Source organism: Bactrocera dorsalis, chromosome 4, assembly GCF_023373825.1.
Source record: "Bactrocera dorsalis isolate Fly_Bdor chromosome 4, ASM2337382v1, whole genome shotgun sequence".
NCBI lineage: Eukaryota > Metazoa > Arthropoda > Insecta > Diptera > Tephritidae > Bactrocera > Bactrocera dorsalis.
Window position 1 is genome coordinate 59,280,960 of NC_064306.1, and position 18,146 is coordinate 59,299,105.

The following is an 18,146-nucleotide window of genomic DNA, read 5'->3' on the forward strand; positions in this document are numbered from 1 at the left end:
TGTGACACATATCTCTGGATAAAACTGTAGAAGAACGGCCCTCAGTTTCGCCAACTTCTCGTTGTGGACACAGGGTCCATCATGCGTTTTAAGTTAAGTTAAGTCCGCACGACAATGATAACATGTATTTCATTTGATATGTAGTAACACTGGTCACTTGTCTTCTCGAGAGTTGCCGGTATCATTCAGGATTTCTTCACGTATCGACGGAATGGTTTAGGTTAAGTTAAGATAGGCTTCGAGGCGGACACAGGGACTCCACTTGAAGTATAGAAGCGCGCCATCTTCGACTTTTTAAAATTTGTAGGTATCATCTAAGAGAGCTTCACGTAGGGACGGAATGGTTTAGGTTAAGTTAAGATAGACTTCGTGACTAATACGCATGACAACGATCAAGACCGTTTCAATTGGTTATGGATCGAGAGACCTTCCCGTACCGACGAAGCTCTCTGAGGCTCCCACTGATTTTTTGGGCCCAATTTTTTAGGCAATTCGTCCGACTCACCGAAGGCTTGAATGAAACAAATGTTTTAGCTTTTGTCTATGGCCTCAGGGTCTATCCAGCGAAAGTCCTTTGCTATATAGTGTGTTATTATTTTCATTATGAGCTCCTGCAAGCAAAAAGTTCAATTAAAGAAAGCACAAAGAAAAATTTTTACTCACGAGGTTATGCATTTGGGAAATATGAAAAGCAGCTTGTATGTCCATTCCATGCACCATGCGTTGATGTATTGGTTAGTGCATCGTCTTAAGTTGTTTTTGTTTTAAAAAACGGGTATTTGTTAATCATACTATCAGGCATTCGGTGAGGCCAGACACCAAAAGTTTGTTGAGGGTGAACGCGAATCACGACAGAAAGCGAAATTATTGTACACGCATACATACATACGTACAACGATGTACATGAATGCAAGCAGTATGTTTGAGTATGCTACAACGGTACTAAAATAATAACATTAAATGCAAGTTTGTTGTATTTTACAGCTAACAGTGATGACGCTTGTAAAAATGCCCACAAGCATCAGGGAAGTGTTGCAGTCGAATAGATGTGCATATATGTATGTATGTACATTAGTATAGTGTATACTTTACATACATACATATGTATGTGGTGGTATGACTTGGAGGCTGCTCATCGGTGCACACCGCTTAGCACCTATAAACCATGGTAGCAAGACGATGGTGTCAAGAGGCACTATGTAAGCACTTGTAGTATGTATGCATGTATTTATGTATGTTTGTGTGGGTTAGTGCACAAAAATTGTATGTTGGCTAGTAAATATGCTTAGACGCCTAGCATTTTGTATATTAATTAATGTAATTTTTTGTTGTTGTTAATAATTTGTATACCCCGAATGGGGTAAATTAAGTTTGTAACAGCCAGAAGGAAATGTCGGAGGTCCTATATAATATACATACATACATATATGTAAATAAATTAGCTGAGTTGAATCGAATTCGCTAAGCCCGCCTGCATCTCGGTCTTTCTACGTATACACACACTAATCCCCTAGTTTTTGAGTTATCGATCTGAAATGTTGCGAATGTCTTTTTCATCTAAAGAAGCTGTTCATACGTCGGAACCGCCGATATCGGACCACTATAACATATAGCTCTCATATAAATTGGCTAAACAAAATCAAGTTCTTGTATGGAAAAGTTGTTTAGTTGAGGAGATATCTTTACCAAATTCGGTATGAGTAATTTTCCAAAGCAACCCTACAAACTTCGAACAAATTGTTCCGATCGAATGACTATAGCATATAGCTGCCATACAAACTGACCAATCAAAATCAAGTTCTTGTATGGAAAACTTTTTTAGTTGACGAGATATCTTCACAAAATTTGGAATGGGTAATTCCCCAAAGTAATAGAACAAACTCAGAAGAAATTGTTCCGATCGAATCACTATAGCATATAGCTGCCATACAAACTGAGCGATCAAAATCAAGTTTTTGTATGGAAAACTTTTTTAGTTGACTAGATATTTTTACCAAATTTAGCATAAATTATTTTCCAAAGCAACCCTACAAACTTCGAACAAATTGTTCAGATCGGACCACTATAGCATATAGCTGCCATACAAACTGACCAATCAAAATGAGTATAAAGATCCTTTTAAACCCTTCCATGCTATAGAAAATGTAACTGTGAAGGGTATTATAGCCTTTTTTCTAGTTTTCTTTTTATTTGCTTGCACATTGCATAATTTTGTTAATGACAGCGACAATAGCAAAAACAATAAAAGTGCAATTAATAAATGCTTTGTTTAGCTGCCAAATCGAATGGGAATTGTACGCAGAATCATTAAAATCTGAATGAAAGTGAAATTAAGAAGGAAAAAGGCGCTGAAATGCTAAAAATACATCCCATATTACTACCAGCTGCTATGTACATATGTATGTATGTATGTATATTTGCATTTCAAAAGCATAAACAAATCTCATGCTTGAATAGTGTTTTGTAGACGTGAGGCGACGTCGTTACAACGCCCAACAGCAACAATATTAGCATTAGCATTAGCTTAGCATCATCATAATTATTATCAACCTCAGCTGCGCTTTACTGACCAACAGCCGCGGTAGCCGGTTTTTTGTGTTTAGTCATCTTAAAATTCAGTTATAATATTTACCAACTTCTTCTACTCGCTCAGCATGCAAATCAACGGAAGTTTGTGCCCTATTGCTGCCATACTGCTAAGCGCATCTTTACAGCTGTTGTTGTTGCATGTCGCATGTCGCACGCTCGGCGCTGCTGCGCGGCCAACTTAACGTGGTTTTCGCATATAAAGCCGTTCGTTGCAACGGTTAGAGCATCAGTTGTTGATTGACTCTCTCGACTTACATAGCTCTTAAACATAGAGACAACAACATGAAGGTGTGTACCGTTAACAGGATTAATTGGATTAAAACATACAGCAGTGTCACGCTGCATCCCTGAAAACGGAGTACATTGCAAACGGATAACTAACAATAATTCTCTCTACTTTTCCTTAGGTATTTGTGTGTTTATTGGCGGTTTGCGCCATTGCGAATGCAGGCATTATTGGCGGCGGCGGCGGTGGTTGGTCCAGCGGCGGAGGCGGTGGTGGCGGCTGGTCTAGCGGCGGCGGCGGCGGTGGCGGCGGCAGTGTCAAGATTGTGAAGATCATTGATGCTGGTTCCGGCGGCCATGGTGGCGGCGGCGGCGGTGGTGGTTGGTCAAGTGGTGGAGGCGGCGGTGGCGGCTGGTCCGGTGGTGGCGGCGGCGGCGGTGCCGATGTCAAGATCATCAAAGTCATCTCACATGGCGGTGGTGGCGGCGGCGGCGGCGGTGGCGGTTGGTCTAGCGGTGGTGGTGGTGGCGGTTGGTCCAGCGGCGGCGGCGGTGGCGGCTGGTCTAGCGGTGGTGGTGGCGGCGGCGGCTCCGTCAAGATCATTAAGGTCATCTCAGAAGGAGGTAGCGGTGGCGGCGGCGGCGGTTGGTCCAGCGGTGGCGGCGGTGGTTGGTCTAGCGGTGGTGGTGGTTGGTAAATTGCCAATCAACACAGCGAAAAAGCTAACCTCCTTGTGATATGCATCAAGCCAATAGTGTTCAAATTCATCGTAAACTTTACAACAAAATTTTGCAATTCTCGTTGCAATACATGCCCTGCCATAAACATACCTAATCATCCACCATCTGGCAGCAACATAAAAATCATCAAAGCACAGCTATACAGACCGTTTTGAAAATCTTCAACGCTGAATTGTATTGCCAAGAGTCACCGTCTACTAGTATGTCTTTTTAAAATACTCATATGTGACTTGATGAATCTACCGACCTCTTACTACATATTTACATCTGTACATACAACTTTTGTACATAAATCCACTATTTTTTTAGCAAAAAATAAAGTAAACAAAAAATTACAATATAGTTAAAAAAAAACTAGTTTTTGCATATTATTTTTCGGCTAGATAAATAAGCATTATAGCGAGCCTTAAACATTGAACTTTGAGCTTTTACCTTTTTTTCCAAACTTTGTATGCTAACTAGCCAGATTATTTACAAAATTAACAATAATTACCCTAAAACACGATATATACATATGTAGCTTCGCTGCTCCCCCAATAGTCGGGTCTACGTGACCGGAACTAAATTGAATTTTCATCCGGCCAAGGATAGCCACTTCAAAAAAATCAAACAGCCATCATAGCAGACATTTTAATATTGTTAGTACTTTCAAAAATCATAATTCTGTCAAATCGCATAAATTTGGTTTTGTGCATCATTCGGATTTGATGCAATCGATTAATAAATAATTTGTGCAAAACATATGTTTGTTTACTGCGGTTTTTGTCCTCTTTATGTCTGTTATGAAACGGTGATAAGCCGCAAAAAGTTGCTATGTTGACTTGTCAACAAATTAACAGTTATGATGAATTGGCGTAATTTATGTGTAATGAAAATAATTAAAGCGTTTTTCAGCGAAAATTCACCGGAAACTAAACCCAAATTACTTCCTCAAAAATTTCGCTGCGTAAGTTTTTCACATCGAAAGGCTTGCTGCCAACAAACTGCTGTTAAATTTTTGCAACATTCAACAATCTCTTCTGCCATTTGGCACCACTCACGTGCACTCTCAAGGAAAACAAACATTCATTCATACATTTTAAGCATTTGCATTGAATATGATTTTGAATTTGCGCTATATTTATGAAACCTCCAGTTTATGGTATCGTCCGCCTGACGTTTATAACAACAAAGCAACGAAAATGTATATGTACATATGTATGTACATATGTATTTGCATTAAATTTATAAACATTGTAAATATGCCTGACAGTTGCTATTGTTTGCATTTGGAGTTAATTTCATCTTTGACTTTTCGTTTTTGCCACTCAATTAATTTAAAGTTGCTTTGTGGGTGCGTTACACGCTTCAGAGAAAAGTTATTATGGTTTTAATTGTGTTGGTGTATAAAATATAATGTTTTCATTAATTGTCTAATAAAAGAGTTGCACAAATTTAAAAGTTTTGTGTATAATTTAAATAATATTTCAACACATTCGCCTACATATTTTGCACATGTTTACATACATATACTATACGTACATAGATATGAATATTAAACAACATAATTAACGCATAGGCATCACATGTGTTAATTATTTTGCTTCAATTCCAACTTACCTTACCTTGACTTCATTTCATGGCTTTGAGTAGTTCAATTGCGTTGTCTAAGTAGTTTAATGAGTGTTTTCAAATAAAAACTTCTTACACTTAACGGCATTTTCTGATAACAAATTTATAAAAAAATATTAATTCCACTTTTAACGAATCGGTTGAGTTCTTTTTAGTACTTAAAATATTAGGAACCGCTTTAATATCCGCTTAAGGTAATGGGATGATTGTTTCCGGATATTACTATTTGAAAGGTTTGATTTTATATTTTGACACACACACATATTTTTTGGAGACATGTTCACAGTAAGATTCTTCTTCTTCAAGAACAAATTCTGTAAATTCAAATGTGTAAATGAAATTCCCCACTAATATAAAAATCACATAAATATTCTTTAAAATAAGAAAAAACTATCATTGAGGTAAAAACTAATGAGCAACTTTTGCATTATCTACATATGGTTATACAATTGTTTAACAATACAATTATATTAAACTCGATTAATGTGATTATTTTGTAATATTTAGGTAACTCTTTTTAGACGCCAGTGTAGGGACAATCAGACTGTGCTACTAAATACATTGTTCTTTGGAAAAAAAAACTCAAACCTAACCTAAAATCTGCATGTTGCTATGACAGATTTTGCATATTAAAAATATAAAAAAAATATAATTAATTCCAATATAAATAATAATATTGCTAACAATTTTTGAAAATTTTCTGTCCAACACTAATGTCTAAGCCTAAGCAACCCTGCACTTACGAAAAATGGCGGTCTGCTCTACGATTTCACCACACCTTATCACACAAGCCTATTCGCTCTGCCATGAAGCAAAATCGTGGTTGTTAAAAGGCGACAGCATGATCTTCTACGAACAAGGTGCAAAGCGTACCAATGAATAACACATACAAGAGCAATGAGAAAAAATCAAGTGTCATATCAATAGGAAAAGCAAGCAGCGCATAAAAAGAAAATTTCAGCTCCAATTGTAATAAAAATTTCTTGCCCAACAATTAATTCAAAGTATTAGAATTGAAAGAAATTTATAAGTGTGAATTGGAGCTACATATTTAGCTAAAAAAGCCATTATTATATATAAGCGCTTCTTATGAATATAACTCGAGGGTAAGCACGTTCCAGCAGAGCCGTATTGAAAAAGTTTCGCTTTTTGCCGACGACGAAGTTCAAGTCGTCGACGTCCCTCCCAGAAAAAAAGTAATCTCAGTAAAAGGAGGAACTCTCAAAGCCAAAGGGTTGGTTTTCAATTGAAATTGCCAAGATAACTTGGTTAAAATTTTGGTTGGAACTAACCAAAATAGCGGCATATCGTTAACCAACGGAGTATTGGGGGAATCTGAAAAAAATTTGTAGACGTTTATTGCGGCGGCACAACGAAGACGAAGAGGAAAAAAATTGGGCGAAAACTTTGCATTGATGGTAATGCATGCTAGAAAACCGCAACGTGTGAACGATGGGTAAATTTATTTTATATTTATTACATGAATTTTGCAGATAACTTCGTAACGAAAATCTAAAATTTAATAACTTTGCACCAGTAGTCAAATGAATACACATCGTATTTATAAGTACGACCACTCGATAATACACAACAATCTTTTAAAATGATTTGGTATCAGTGTGAAATTTTTTTTGCTGGCATTTTCCGTTGTCCGTCATTCTCCGGCCATTCGTATGGCTTTGATTTCATTGTGTGCTTTGAGTTAATTTTTCCTTCCACCTTGTTTGATTATCTGCTATTTGTCTGGTTCACCAATTCCGAATTTGTCTTATGTTCGTGCTTTCGTTCTTTTCCAATTTCTTTGATGGAATATCATAAGGAGAAGAGGAAAAAAATGTCTGAATATTAAAATCGACTAAGAACTATTTGAAGTTTTCACAAATTTCTGCATCGGAAAATTACAGAAAAATTGTTGTAAACTTTTTGAAAAGATTTTAATACATTTTAATTTGAATTTGAGTGAAAAATATCGGGATGAAGTGAGGAACTAATTATTAACATCTGACTCCGGGAATTTCTAATTGTACATAGTTGAAGAGTAGATATATCTATATGTATCTGTTCTGCCATTGCTGCTGCTACTTCTAGTGCTGCTGCACCTCTCCAATATAAACGCCGTCGTCTTTACCAGTGCTTAGCATTAGCCTTTGCTACATATTCCCTCATATGCGGTAATTATTTTCAACGATTTTCATATTCTCCTTTATTTTTTCTTACAAAAGAATAGTGTGGAATAGTTGCACATATATTCTACACGTTAATTAACTTTTATGGATTACAAGATATATTCAATAGTGCAACAAAAACACCAGTTGAATAATAATGTTAAGGAATATTTTTTTGTGTAATTCATAAATTGGCCACAATAAAAATCTGACAGAAGCAAGTTGTGCACCATGCAACAGCAGATGTTGAATTTTGTCTTATAAATTCAAGTATGGGCTATTCAAACACCGTTGAGTTAACAAATTTATTTAATACATTTAACGAATATATTCCAAGCATTAATTTAACGGATAATGTTGTGTTCGGTGGCACCGAAGCTATAACTCTTCAATATAATATAGATCGATAGGTTTGTTTCACAGCTATATCCTACATTCGTCCGATCTGAACAATTTATACGGAGATTGTACCGTTGGCTTAGGTAATATCAGGTATATGTATCTTTGCAAACAGCAAGTTTTCCATACTTGATTTGATCGTTCTGTTTGTATTGCAGCTATATGCTATAGTGGTCCGATATCGTTGTCGTAGTTAACTTAATATATAATATCTTTTCCAGTGTATAAAAATATTGCCTTTATGACAGTAGGTGAACGTGTGGTATCAAAACAAGTCCACTTACCGACAAGACCTTGCTCTTTAGCAGGCTTCTCTGAAACTATTTGAGGAATGTCAATTGTTCATTTTGCTGATTGGATAAATGGCATATAGAACTACTTAACCAAATATTTATTATTTACTAACTTTCATGTTTAATTGAAATTAATATATCTTTATATTCTTGCAGCTACTTTGAGAAGCATCAGTCTCATTCGTATCAGGTGAGTGTTAAAACAAATTGCAAGTAATTTAAGAGTATTAATGATAAACATACTGCATATTCATCTTTATGTTGCCCCGACTATATTCATGGATGCGATTATATCAAGTTTTATATTCTAGAATTTGAAGTAACTAGTATATTAGAAAAATATTGTTTTTATGCTGTTTTGCAAATTTCTTTTTTACTGTGCTTGTGGCTTAGAACTACACATATAGTAAGTAAATATGTTTGTGAACTTAAAACTTCACTTTTCGTTAAAAAGTTTTTTAATTTTTATTAAAAAAGTATTTATTTGTAACCAATTGATGCCGGAAATATGTTATTTCTAAGAATCAGTGTCATACAGTTAATTAATTTTGATTTACAACTCTTTGTGTCAAAATTTAAATGGTGGAACATACTGACTTGTGTTCTTTGCTCTCATTTTTTAAAATAACCAACTTCTTTGCTTAACATTATAATAACTATACCATGATATATAAAACCTTTTGTGTTTCGTTGCTCATTGTATGTGCGCATATTTTCAACAAATTTTTTTTTTTAATAATTTCTTCTCTAACTGCAAACATATACAAACTGCATCGGTCTTCTCGTTAACTGTCGTGTACACCACAACCAAGCAGCAAATCATCTCAGCATACAATATGAAAGTCCTCCTTCGTTGTAATCACTAACAAAAACACTATGCACATAATAATTAATAATCAAGGATAAAAAGTAAAAAAAGATAATACTAAAAAAAATACAACTTGTATTTTTCGCGTCTAAAACGCCAAAAATGTCTAGAAAAAGAAATGCAACCAATTGTAAGTCTGTATCATCTACGAATCCTACAACATAACAAACCGACAAATAACCTCTCTCACAATTGTGTGTTCCATTAACTCAAGGCAACTCATTTCGCTTCGCGTTAGTCAAGTAATAAAACACAAAAAATTGAAAACTAACAAAGGAAAAAATACACCATTATTTAAATATATGTAAATCGTTAACATCATTTTAAAGTGCAAAGTTGAAAATTGTTTTTAGACAGCAAAAAATGGAAACTTAATTGTTGCATCATCGCTATTGAAAGAATTAAAATTACAATATAAAAAAAATAAAACGTTTTAAGTGTATATAAATCACTATCATCTTAGTGTCAGCTCTGCGAGACGCTTCCAACGATTCCTGAAGCGTTCTGTTAGTACTCACTCGTGAGATTCCACAGTTTATGACTACCACAAATAGTATCACAATAGATTTACCATTGGCACCCGGCTGTAACAAAAATGCTGCTGTCGGTCTGTGTCGCGTAGATGATGTAAGTAGAAGTGCGCCGGTCGTGGGCGTGCGCTGCGCATGCGCTTATCCACTTGAAAAACGTATGCACAGTAGCGTCACATGGCACCAACAATTACTGTAGATAACTTAAATACACTCGTTTCACACAAAAACCAAAAAAATATCATTAAAAGCGAAATTTGTGTACACACTTGGCGACACGACACGGACCGACAGGTCAGATGATGCGGAGTATTTCGACAAAATAAAGATATTGTGAACGTTACTATAAAAAAAAACAGCTTATTCATGTCCTGTCGCTAAGTGTGATCTATGGGCTGATGCCGTTTTTTTTCTTTTCATCCCATAAACTGTTTAATTAATGGAATTTCAAAATTTTAAATTATATTTCTTTTGTACACAATATTATTTCTTTTATTGGCTTATACATTTTATATTCATTGGCATTTCTGCAAATGTGGCAACTAATTTTCTTGATGTTGTGTGTGTATTTCTTTTCCCCATGAATACATAGTAGATCAGCACCTCATTTAGTTGTTACAAAAATTTTGTCCATTTGTTACTTAATGATTTCAAAAATTTCACTCTTCCTTTACAGAGTTCCAAGTACAGTTCAAAACGCGATTATGAACGCGATCGCTCATCAAACTATCGCGATCGCGATCTGTCGCCAGCTGGCGGTGGTCCATTGAATAATGGTAAGTGACAACAAAATTCTTCTTTTAAAATAGTAAATAACGTTTTTGACATTTCGTTTATAGTTTCGCAAAGATTATCGCAAACTGCTATGAATAATGGTAACAGCGCATCGTATCGCTCACAATCACCTGAAGTAGATTCACCATCGTCAAGAGGGCACGGTTCGCACGATATACGCGATCGTGATCATCGTGGAAGCGATCGTTTCAGCTATATGCAAAAAATGAGGGATCGTGATCGCGATGTCTATAAAAAGGATAAATATTCTACAGGTGAGTTTAAAGTCACGCTTACGATTGTTACATTCAAAGTAGTTAGAATAACGAAAGCGTACACGGGAACTTACGGTAAGAGGGTGCCTCTCTCCTCTTTATTTATCTTTTTTCCGTTGTACTTCAGTGAAAGCAATGAAATCGATTCTTCGTGATGTAGGAGAGGGCAAAATAGACCTAAGGTCGCGGTGCATTCCTCGTTTATCAATCAATCAATCAATGAACAAAATTATTCTTTCGTTCCTACTAGGTTTGTTAAGTGGTTTGTTAACCAAGGCAGAATTTTATGTGTGTCTCTTTAGCCTTTCATATTTTTAGTTAACCTTCACTTTACACTTTTTTTTGTCCAATTGGATTGAGAAATAACCGATATTCGTATTTCATCACTTCTCACAAACTAACCTCTTTAGAAAACCTGGAAATCTAATTGGAAACAATTACAATGTGTGGGTGATATTTTTAAAGTCTACCCACTTATATCCAAATAAGAGTGCTCGATAAACAGACAACCATTTAAAGGAGTTCGAGTCACCTTGATAAAAAGGCGTTTTCATAATTTAGCGAGATAAATAAATCATGCTCCCCGCTTCATATTAGTTATCTTTTTGTTCTTGCTTTCCAAACTATCTTATATAAAACGTCCTCTCTATGGTTTAACCTCGCTACAAATTCCCGGTCTAAACCGTTAACCATAACATCATTCACTTGAATGTATTCCTAAACAAACAATAACAATAAGATGTAGACAAATTGTTTCTAGTTTTCAAATGTCACTATCAACCGAAAGATCAGCTGATAACGAGTATAAAATGACATAACCCTTTAAGCAATGATTGTGACCCAAAACGAAAACAACTTTTTTTTAATTTTTGAAATACATATATGAGAAAAATATGCAAACTGAAGAAATGAAATGAAAATTTTCTAGTAAGAATTTTTATAATTTTATTCGCACGCAAAATACTGAGTCTGAACTTTTCGAGATAACAAAATGAATCTTCATGAACGTTTATAATAACAGTACAATATTAAGAGAGACACTTCCAACCTATTCGTCCAACAAACAATAAGTATTATTTATTAAAATCTTCATATTATTTCTCTCATTTTACAGATAAACGCGATAGACGTGGCGGTGGCAGTGGTGGTGGTAACGATCGTGATTCAGAATCGCATCGCACCAATCATGATAGGTTGGATCGTCGCGGCGGTGGCAGCGGTAGTGGAAGTGGAGCAAAGCTTTGTTCTTCCAGTAGCGGCGACAAGCGTTCCGGCTCGACAGATCGTGACCGAGATCGCGATCGTGATCGTGGCGATTTAAGAGACAGTAAACGTGAGCGTGGCTCCGAACGAGATCGCGATAGAGAACGTGACCGCGATAGGGATCGTGATAGAGATCGCAGTGATCGTGGTGGAGGCGGTGGCGATCGTGAACGTGATCGAGGAGGTGGTGGAGGCAGTGGTGGCGGTGAACGCAGCGATCGGGGCGAACGTGTGGCACGATGTGGCGATTGGAGTGAACATGTCAGTTCATCTGGTGAGTTTTAATGGCAGCTAAGTGTTTATTGAAATCTAATTTATTTACGTGCGTTACAGGAAAAATGTATTATTACAACTGCAAAACTGAAATCTCACAATGGGAGAAACCAAAGGAATGGATTGAACGAGAACGGTATGAGTTTTGTAACTTTAATGCACAAGAAAAAATATTTTAGTCTTCTAATTATTATGTTTACAGAACTCTGGCACGCGATCAACATAGGGAAAAAGATTATCGGGACAAAGACCGCGATAGAGATCGTGAGGATCGTTTTTGTAGATCAGGTTAGTGTTATGCCACATTATTTGATAGTCCTAGCTCTCGAGAAAAAGGTTACAAATATATAATTAATTTTGGTTTCTGCAGCTTACGCGAAACATTCCAGTTCTCGAGGAAACTCACGGCTGAGGTGGAATTATGAAAACGATGGCGGACCGCCAAGTCATCGAAGGCGTTTGGATGGTGATTATCTCTCTTTTCTGCTTAATCTTCACAATATTTTATTTTTAACTTTATTTCCCAATGCAAGGTCGCATCGCTGAAAATCCCGATATGGACATAAGTCCCGGTGACTCCACGCCAACATCGGAGGCTAGCTATCCGCTGACCGGCGCGCCCACAGTTCATGGTCTGGTGAATGTGCAACACAATGACCTATCAATTCCAACATCAACTGTTGGCCTGCCGAATGCATTACCGCGTTTAGCTTCGCATCCTAACGCCAGCACTGTTATGTCATCCTCCTCCTCCGCGTCCGCTTCTGCTGCAGCGGCCAATGCAGCAGCCGCTTCAATGCATTTCTCCGCGTCATCCGCGTCAGCGCATGGTTCGGGTGTTGTTGTGGGCGGAGCAACAATGTTGCCCGCCACTGGACTCGCCTCTGTGCCATCGAGTACAGGTGTACCAGTGATGGTTGCTGGTGTGCTGCAGACACAAAATAATAGTAATCATCGAAAAATGGATCCAGTGACAATGCTGCAACAGCAAGCGCATTTAGCGTCAACAACATCGCCAAATGTGAGTTGAAGTTTGCATTTACGTTTTTAGTCCATTAAAATGTATTATTTATTTGTAATATAAATCCCTATTAATCGGACAGGTGGATCATCATTTGAACTCGAATGCACCGGGACCTCCGAAATTGGGTACAAAGGAGCAACAGGAAATGATGATGAGCTCGCAACAGAAGGCGTTATTAATGCGACAGCAGCAACAACAGGCGGCGTTACATCATCATCACCAACTTTCACAACATGGTGGCAACGAGGCGGTACATATGATGTCCAATACCGGCACTTCCATGGATGTTACCAATCATGCGGCCTCATCAGCGGTGATAGTTCTAAGGTAAATCATGTGTTTGATGTTTAAACATCTTTCAATATTCATTATAACTTTTCTATATTCCATTATGCAGAGATAATTCGGTGAACTCGCCACACTACAATTTAGCCCATACACATGGCATGTCGCCAATGGGCTACAATACAAAGAGTCCTATCACGGGTGTTGGCGGCAGCGGTGGTGTTGTTCCTGTTACCGGTCACAGCAACAATGTGGGCGGTGGAGGCATTAATATGAGCGCCGGCATAAATGCTGGCTCATATGCCGCCTGTAACACACCGTACGGTTTAAAGACTGTCGAGGGTAGCAGTGGCGGTGTCATGAACTCGATTGGCAACAGCAACAATAGCGTTCACTGTCCCTCATCTAGTTTAGCGAATGTCAGCGGAAACGCTGGCGGTAGTGGAGTTATTGGTATTCTGCCTGGCGAAGGACCACCAACGCCAACGCAAGAAATGGACCTTAATGTAGCGGCAATGGAACAGCAACAGCGTAAACGTATGTATTTACATAAATAAAACATTTAATAAATTCAAAGATTTCATTATACAAACTCTAACATAACCTTAAAATTTTTTGCCGACAGTGGAAAACACTTCATCCGCCTCGTTGAGCACACTGCAAAGTTGCGTAACGTCCTCTGTGCAAGCCGGCCGTTCACAGGGTCCAGAGATTTCACCGAAATTAGCAAAGTATTTTCGTGCTGATTTAATAACACATGTCACCAATTGGCCAGCTGATATTTTGGAGAAACAGGTAATGCAAGAGGTGCAGTAGTTTTACAAATTGCACACACATTACATCGCATTCACGCAAAATTTTTCCTTTCCTACTATTTTACAGGCGCAAAAGTGTTCCGAAGAAACGCATTTGTATGGGGATTTACAGTGTACGAAAGTGTCGGCCGAGTTAAAATGTGCTAGAAGCTTAGTTAGAATAACTGAAATCACAGCAACACTACAAGAACAAAAGTAAGTTGGATAATTCCCACATTTAACTATTATTTTTTTTATGTAGTGCGTTGTTTTATAAAATTGGGCATGACGGCGTAACAGCTCTGTGTTGTGGTTGATGTGTGAACAGGCTTATTGGAAAAAATCTTACCAAAAGAAAGCAGGTCGTACTGGCTGTACATTATTGTTTGATGAGACAAACTGCGTGACACTACCCTTATGTCCGCTATTGGCAGAACAATATATAACGGTTTGACGTTTTAGGCACAATAACGTTTATAGGGATTAATTTTGCAGGCAAGAAAGCACTATTGAATCTTATATGTGAGGATTTAGTGGCAGTTTGCAAAGCGTGTAGCAGTCTTGCTCTCTGCTTGCTGCAATTTTCAACAGTGAGTAGTACTTATGTCGAGTTACTAATATCCCCAAAGATTATTTCGTATATAATTAAGGTTTCTGCATATTTTGCTATGGTGAAGTCTGTGAAATAAGTCCACTGTACAGTCATAAGAGGCTAGCTGTTATAGAAGACGTACCTGTGCTGCCACAGTTTAAAACATAATAAGCAGAAAACCTTATTTTAAGACGGTATGGAGAGGATAAGGATAGGTTAAAGTGCTAAAGGAGAAATGGAAATGCTGTTACACTAAGATTATTTGAAAGAAGTTGCGCTCGAGTTGCTTTATAAATGTCTCTGTTACTCTATTATATATTTATAACTTTTGTCAACGTATGTATATTAGGGTGTCCGTTATTTCCAAAGTTAGTTTTCTTATTGCAAACGATCACTTGAGTTTAAATTTTTGCTCTTAAAAAAGGATTCAACGTCAAAAAGTCTTTACTTTCAATTTAAGCATTTTGATCGTTTTTAGATAATTTTTATCTCCCAAGCAAGTAAATTTACAACTTTAAAATAATAATATTCTAATACAAAATTTTTATTTAATAAGTTTTAATTTTTTCTATTAACATTTTCCTTTAAAAGTTGTACGCAGTTAAATATTTGCATCAAATGTACTGTATTCATTCAGTACACCATGGCGTATGTGAAACACACATAAAGTATAAGTCAATTGCATGAATCAACTTCGGGAAATTATTGACATCCGAATGTATATATAAATGGCAATACATGTCTTGCCAAAAGCAATATAGCTAGCTTTGCAGAGACTATGTAACATTTAGCGTAATATTTGAACTGGTTGAACTATTTTTTTTTTATCGATTTCTATTATTTTGTTATTCTATTAACTATATATCTTTCTTCCATTACAGAATTATGTATCTTCGCCAACAAATTCGTCGAATAGAAGAATCAAAATCACAAAACTCATTTATGTCTGATGATCTTTAGCCAATATCAAATTTGTATTAAAAAGAGGAATTAATGCTAAAAATTCACACATAACCACATTCATAAGCGAAAATTCTCACCAAAAAACGCCTACACGCCCCATTCAAAAAATACAAATAAAAACAAAAAACACATAACGATAGCAATTGGCAACACTACCCTAATATTTACTACTAGTAATCGAATGATAGTGAGTGTAGACGGCAGGTAACCAGCGTTCAAAGTAGTAGCAGCAGCAGCAACAACAGTAACAGCTGACAAAGTGAGAATCAAGCGTGCGGTTAACAAAATTTGAAACAGCTTAGTATAAATAAAAAGGAATACAATTAAAATACAAACAAGATAAAATGAAAATCATAAAAACACATAAATAAAGCAAGTAATACAACAGGAAAAATCTACACAAAAAAGTAATGAATAATTATAGTAATATTATGACTAGTAATTATAACTATTAATTTAATGATAAATAAAAAATAGCTATAACAAAATGAGTGTGCAAGCCCATTTAAATCAAACCTACCACACAGTTCGCTAAGGATATAGGAGACAAAGATCGAATTGTATTTCAATGTGCTAATTAAGCGCTGGAAACCCATTTTAGCTTTTAGCTGCAAGCTGCGGCGTTGGCTTTGTATGAATTTCATTGCGTAAGGAATTTCATAACAAGTGCCACACGCATAGGGGCATATTTGGGCTTGAGCAACGGCGATGGCTTGAGTGACCACTATAAAGGCTTTTGTTAGCGACGATTTGAAAACTCAGCAGATCTTTGCTTGTATATTGACAAAAAATCATTATAACATCAAGAAATGCCTTTTATACTTCATTAGCATACAGTTGTTTTTTGTTTGCAGTTTACAGCTAAACAGTTTTGCTATCTTCTAATTTATTATAAATATTAATTTCAAGTTAAATACTAGTTTAATATAATATATATTCTGTTATAATGAATTTTTTTTGTAAACATATGCAATATAATTCACACACATGCACACACAATACTACATACATACAATAAAATACAACAAACAGTTAACGTTGCAGGAGTAGAAGAAGACCCTGAAGCAATTATTACTTTTTTTAATTTACGATAATATTTTAGTTCTTTTTACTTTATTAACATTTAATGAATATTATAGATTTTACGTGATTGTGTAGATATATGTAAGCATATGCTATATTCAATATACTTATATTAATTGATAAAATTATATATATATATAACAAAAACAAAAAGAAACTGCAAAAAATAATCAAAATTAAATGTATTTTAATTTATTTGTGTTTTATTTGACTCATTTAAAGTTATTATGATTTTTTTAAGCAGTGCCTCTTATTATTTGTACAGTGAAACTATAATGGCGATAATACTTTTTTAAAGCAACAACAAAATGTAAACCTGCTAAGGCATAAAAATAAAGAACTGTCTTTATTAAATAATGGAAGTTCTATTACTTATATAATGGAGTTGCGGTCTGTATGCAACGTTTTTATTATATAAAGCTCCCTTTTTACGTGTGAAAAGGTGCTGGCGTTGTGGAATTCCAATATAGAGAGATTAGTCTTGTTTTTGTAGTGGCGATTTCAGCGTCCATGGCCGGGTAAATATACGGTTTCGGATACGTTTATCAGACTGCGGGTGGATAAAATGGTTAGTGTAGCAATCCGACATACCTACGTACATATGTATGTGTGTATATTTTTGTATAATTTATCAGCTCAGTTTACTTGGCATTACCTTATCTAACGGCGAACGCCTGATAATTCTGACAGTGTGGCATAAAAGTAAAAATTTTGAACAGGAACAGTTTTACAGTACCTTACTTTACAAGGTAATAATCACTGGTTTTTAATACTGACCAAGCATTAATTTCCATAACAGCTGGTTACCGGAACTGACCCGGTCTTATCTGGCTAATGGCTGTTATTTCGACAATCTAACTCACTTTCGTTCGGTAAGTAGTAATTCTTCAAGCATCCAACAAAATAGTACCAGCACGTTTGCGGCAAACAAAAGCGAATGGCACTTAAGTGGCGGCTTCAGTTGGGGGCGCAGCCTAATGGCAAGTATCGGGTTGAATTTCACACATTCTTACACAATACACTTACACTCTCACTTATACTATTTTTAGTACTTTTATATAACCACAGGTGATATTCGTTCTTTATTTGCTGTTGTAACAATAATACAAAAATTCAATTGTTTTATTTTAAATTCTCGGAACTACCCAACCATTATGTATTTATTTTCTTTATTGATAAAGCAGTTTTGTCAACCATTCGGTTTGTGTCTTGGCTTAAACAGCGAATTGTGGTAATTACACATACAATTTCCGCTAGTTTGACAGCTCGCCATTTGGATTGCAGTTTACCGTTTGAGAAATAAAAATTCGCATTGAAATTCGTTGCTCCGCATTAAATTTGTGAATATATAATAATTTGTGTAATTTTATTGATTTTATTGCGTGTAAAGTGTTTCCGA

The 18,146-nt window shown here is 36.1% G+C and overlaps 2 protein-coding genes across 7 annotated transcripts; both read left to right on the forward strand.

Annotated features, from left to right (window-relative positions):
* The first annotated feature begins 2,723 nt into the window (after positions 1-2,723).
* LOC109579296 (loricrin) lies at positions 2,724-3,901 on the forward strand. Its single transcript, XM_019989064.3, has 2 exons — positions 2,724-2,877; positions 2,997-3,901. Exons 1-2 carry the CDS (start codon positions 2,872-2,874, stop codon positions 3,510-3,512), a joined length of 522 nt encoding a protein of 173 aa, XP_019844623.2. The 5' UTR covers positions 2,724-2,871; the 3' UTR covers positions 3,513-3,901.
* Positions 3,902-6,061: 2,160 nt separating this feature from the next.
* On the forward strand, positions 6,062-17,104 carry LOC105222508 (WW domain-containing adapter protein with coiled-coil homolog). 6 transcript variants are annotated; one of them, XM_049456597.1, is made up of 15 exons: positions 6,062-6,622; positions 8,180-8,213; positions 8,839-9,518; positions 10,098-10,197; positions 10,261-10,470; positions 11,585-12,007; positions 12,067-12,142; positions 12,209-12,294; positions 12,377-12,472; positions 12,540-13,027; positions 13,110-13,357; positions 13,428-13,852; positions 13,941-14,122; positions 14,198-14,325; positions 15,583-17,104. In XM_049456597.1, the coding sequence occupies exons 3-15, from the start codon at positions 9,429-9,431 to the stop codon at positions 15,659-15,661; spliced, it is 2,631 nt and encodes an 876-aa protein (XP_049312554.1). In that variant the 5' UTR covers positions 6,062-6,622; positions 8,180-8,213; positions 8,839-9,428; the 3' UTR covers positions 15,662-17,104. The 6 variants fall into 6 exon arrangements, with proteins under 6 accessions (XP_049312554.1, XP_049312555.1, XP_049312556.1 ...); XM_049456598.1 differs by having other exon boundaries at positions 6,063-6,622; positions 13,941-14,110; XM_049456599.1 differs by lacking the exon at positions 8,839-9,518 and having other exon boundaries at positions 6,063-6,622.
* Positions 17,105-18,146: the final 1,042 nt, after the last annotated feature.

Coding starts and splice junctions, on each gene's coding strand:
- LOC105222508 (XM_049456597.1), top strand. CDS start 9,429: ATGACTACCACAAATAGTATCACAATAGATTTACCATTGGCACCCGGC. Junction 12,143..12,208: donor GAATGGATTGAACGAGAACG/GTATGAGTTTTG, acceptor TTATGTTTACAG/AACTCTGGCACGCGATCAAC. Junction 13,853..13,940: donor GGAACAGCAACAGCGTAAAC/GTATGTATTTAC, acceptor TTTTGCCGACAG/TGGAAAACACTTCATCCGCC.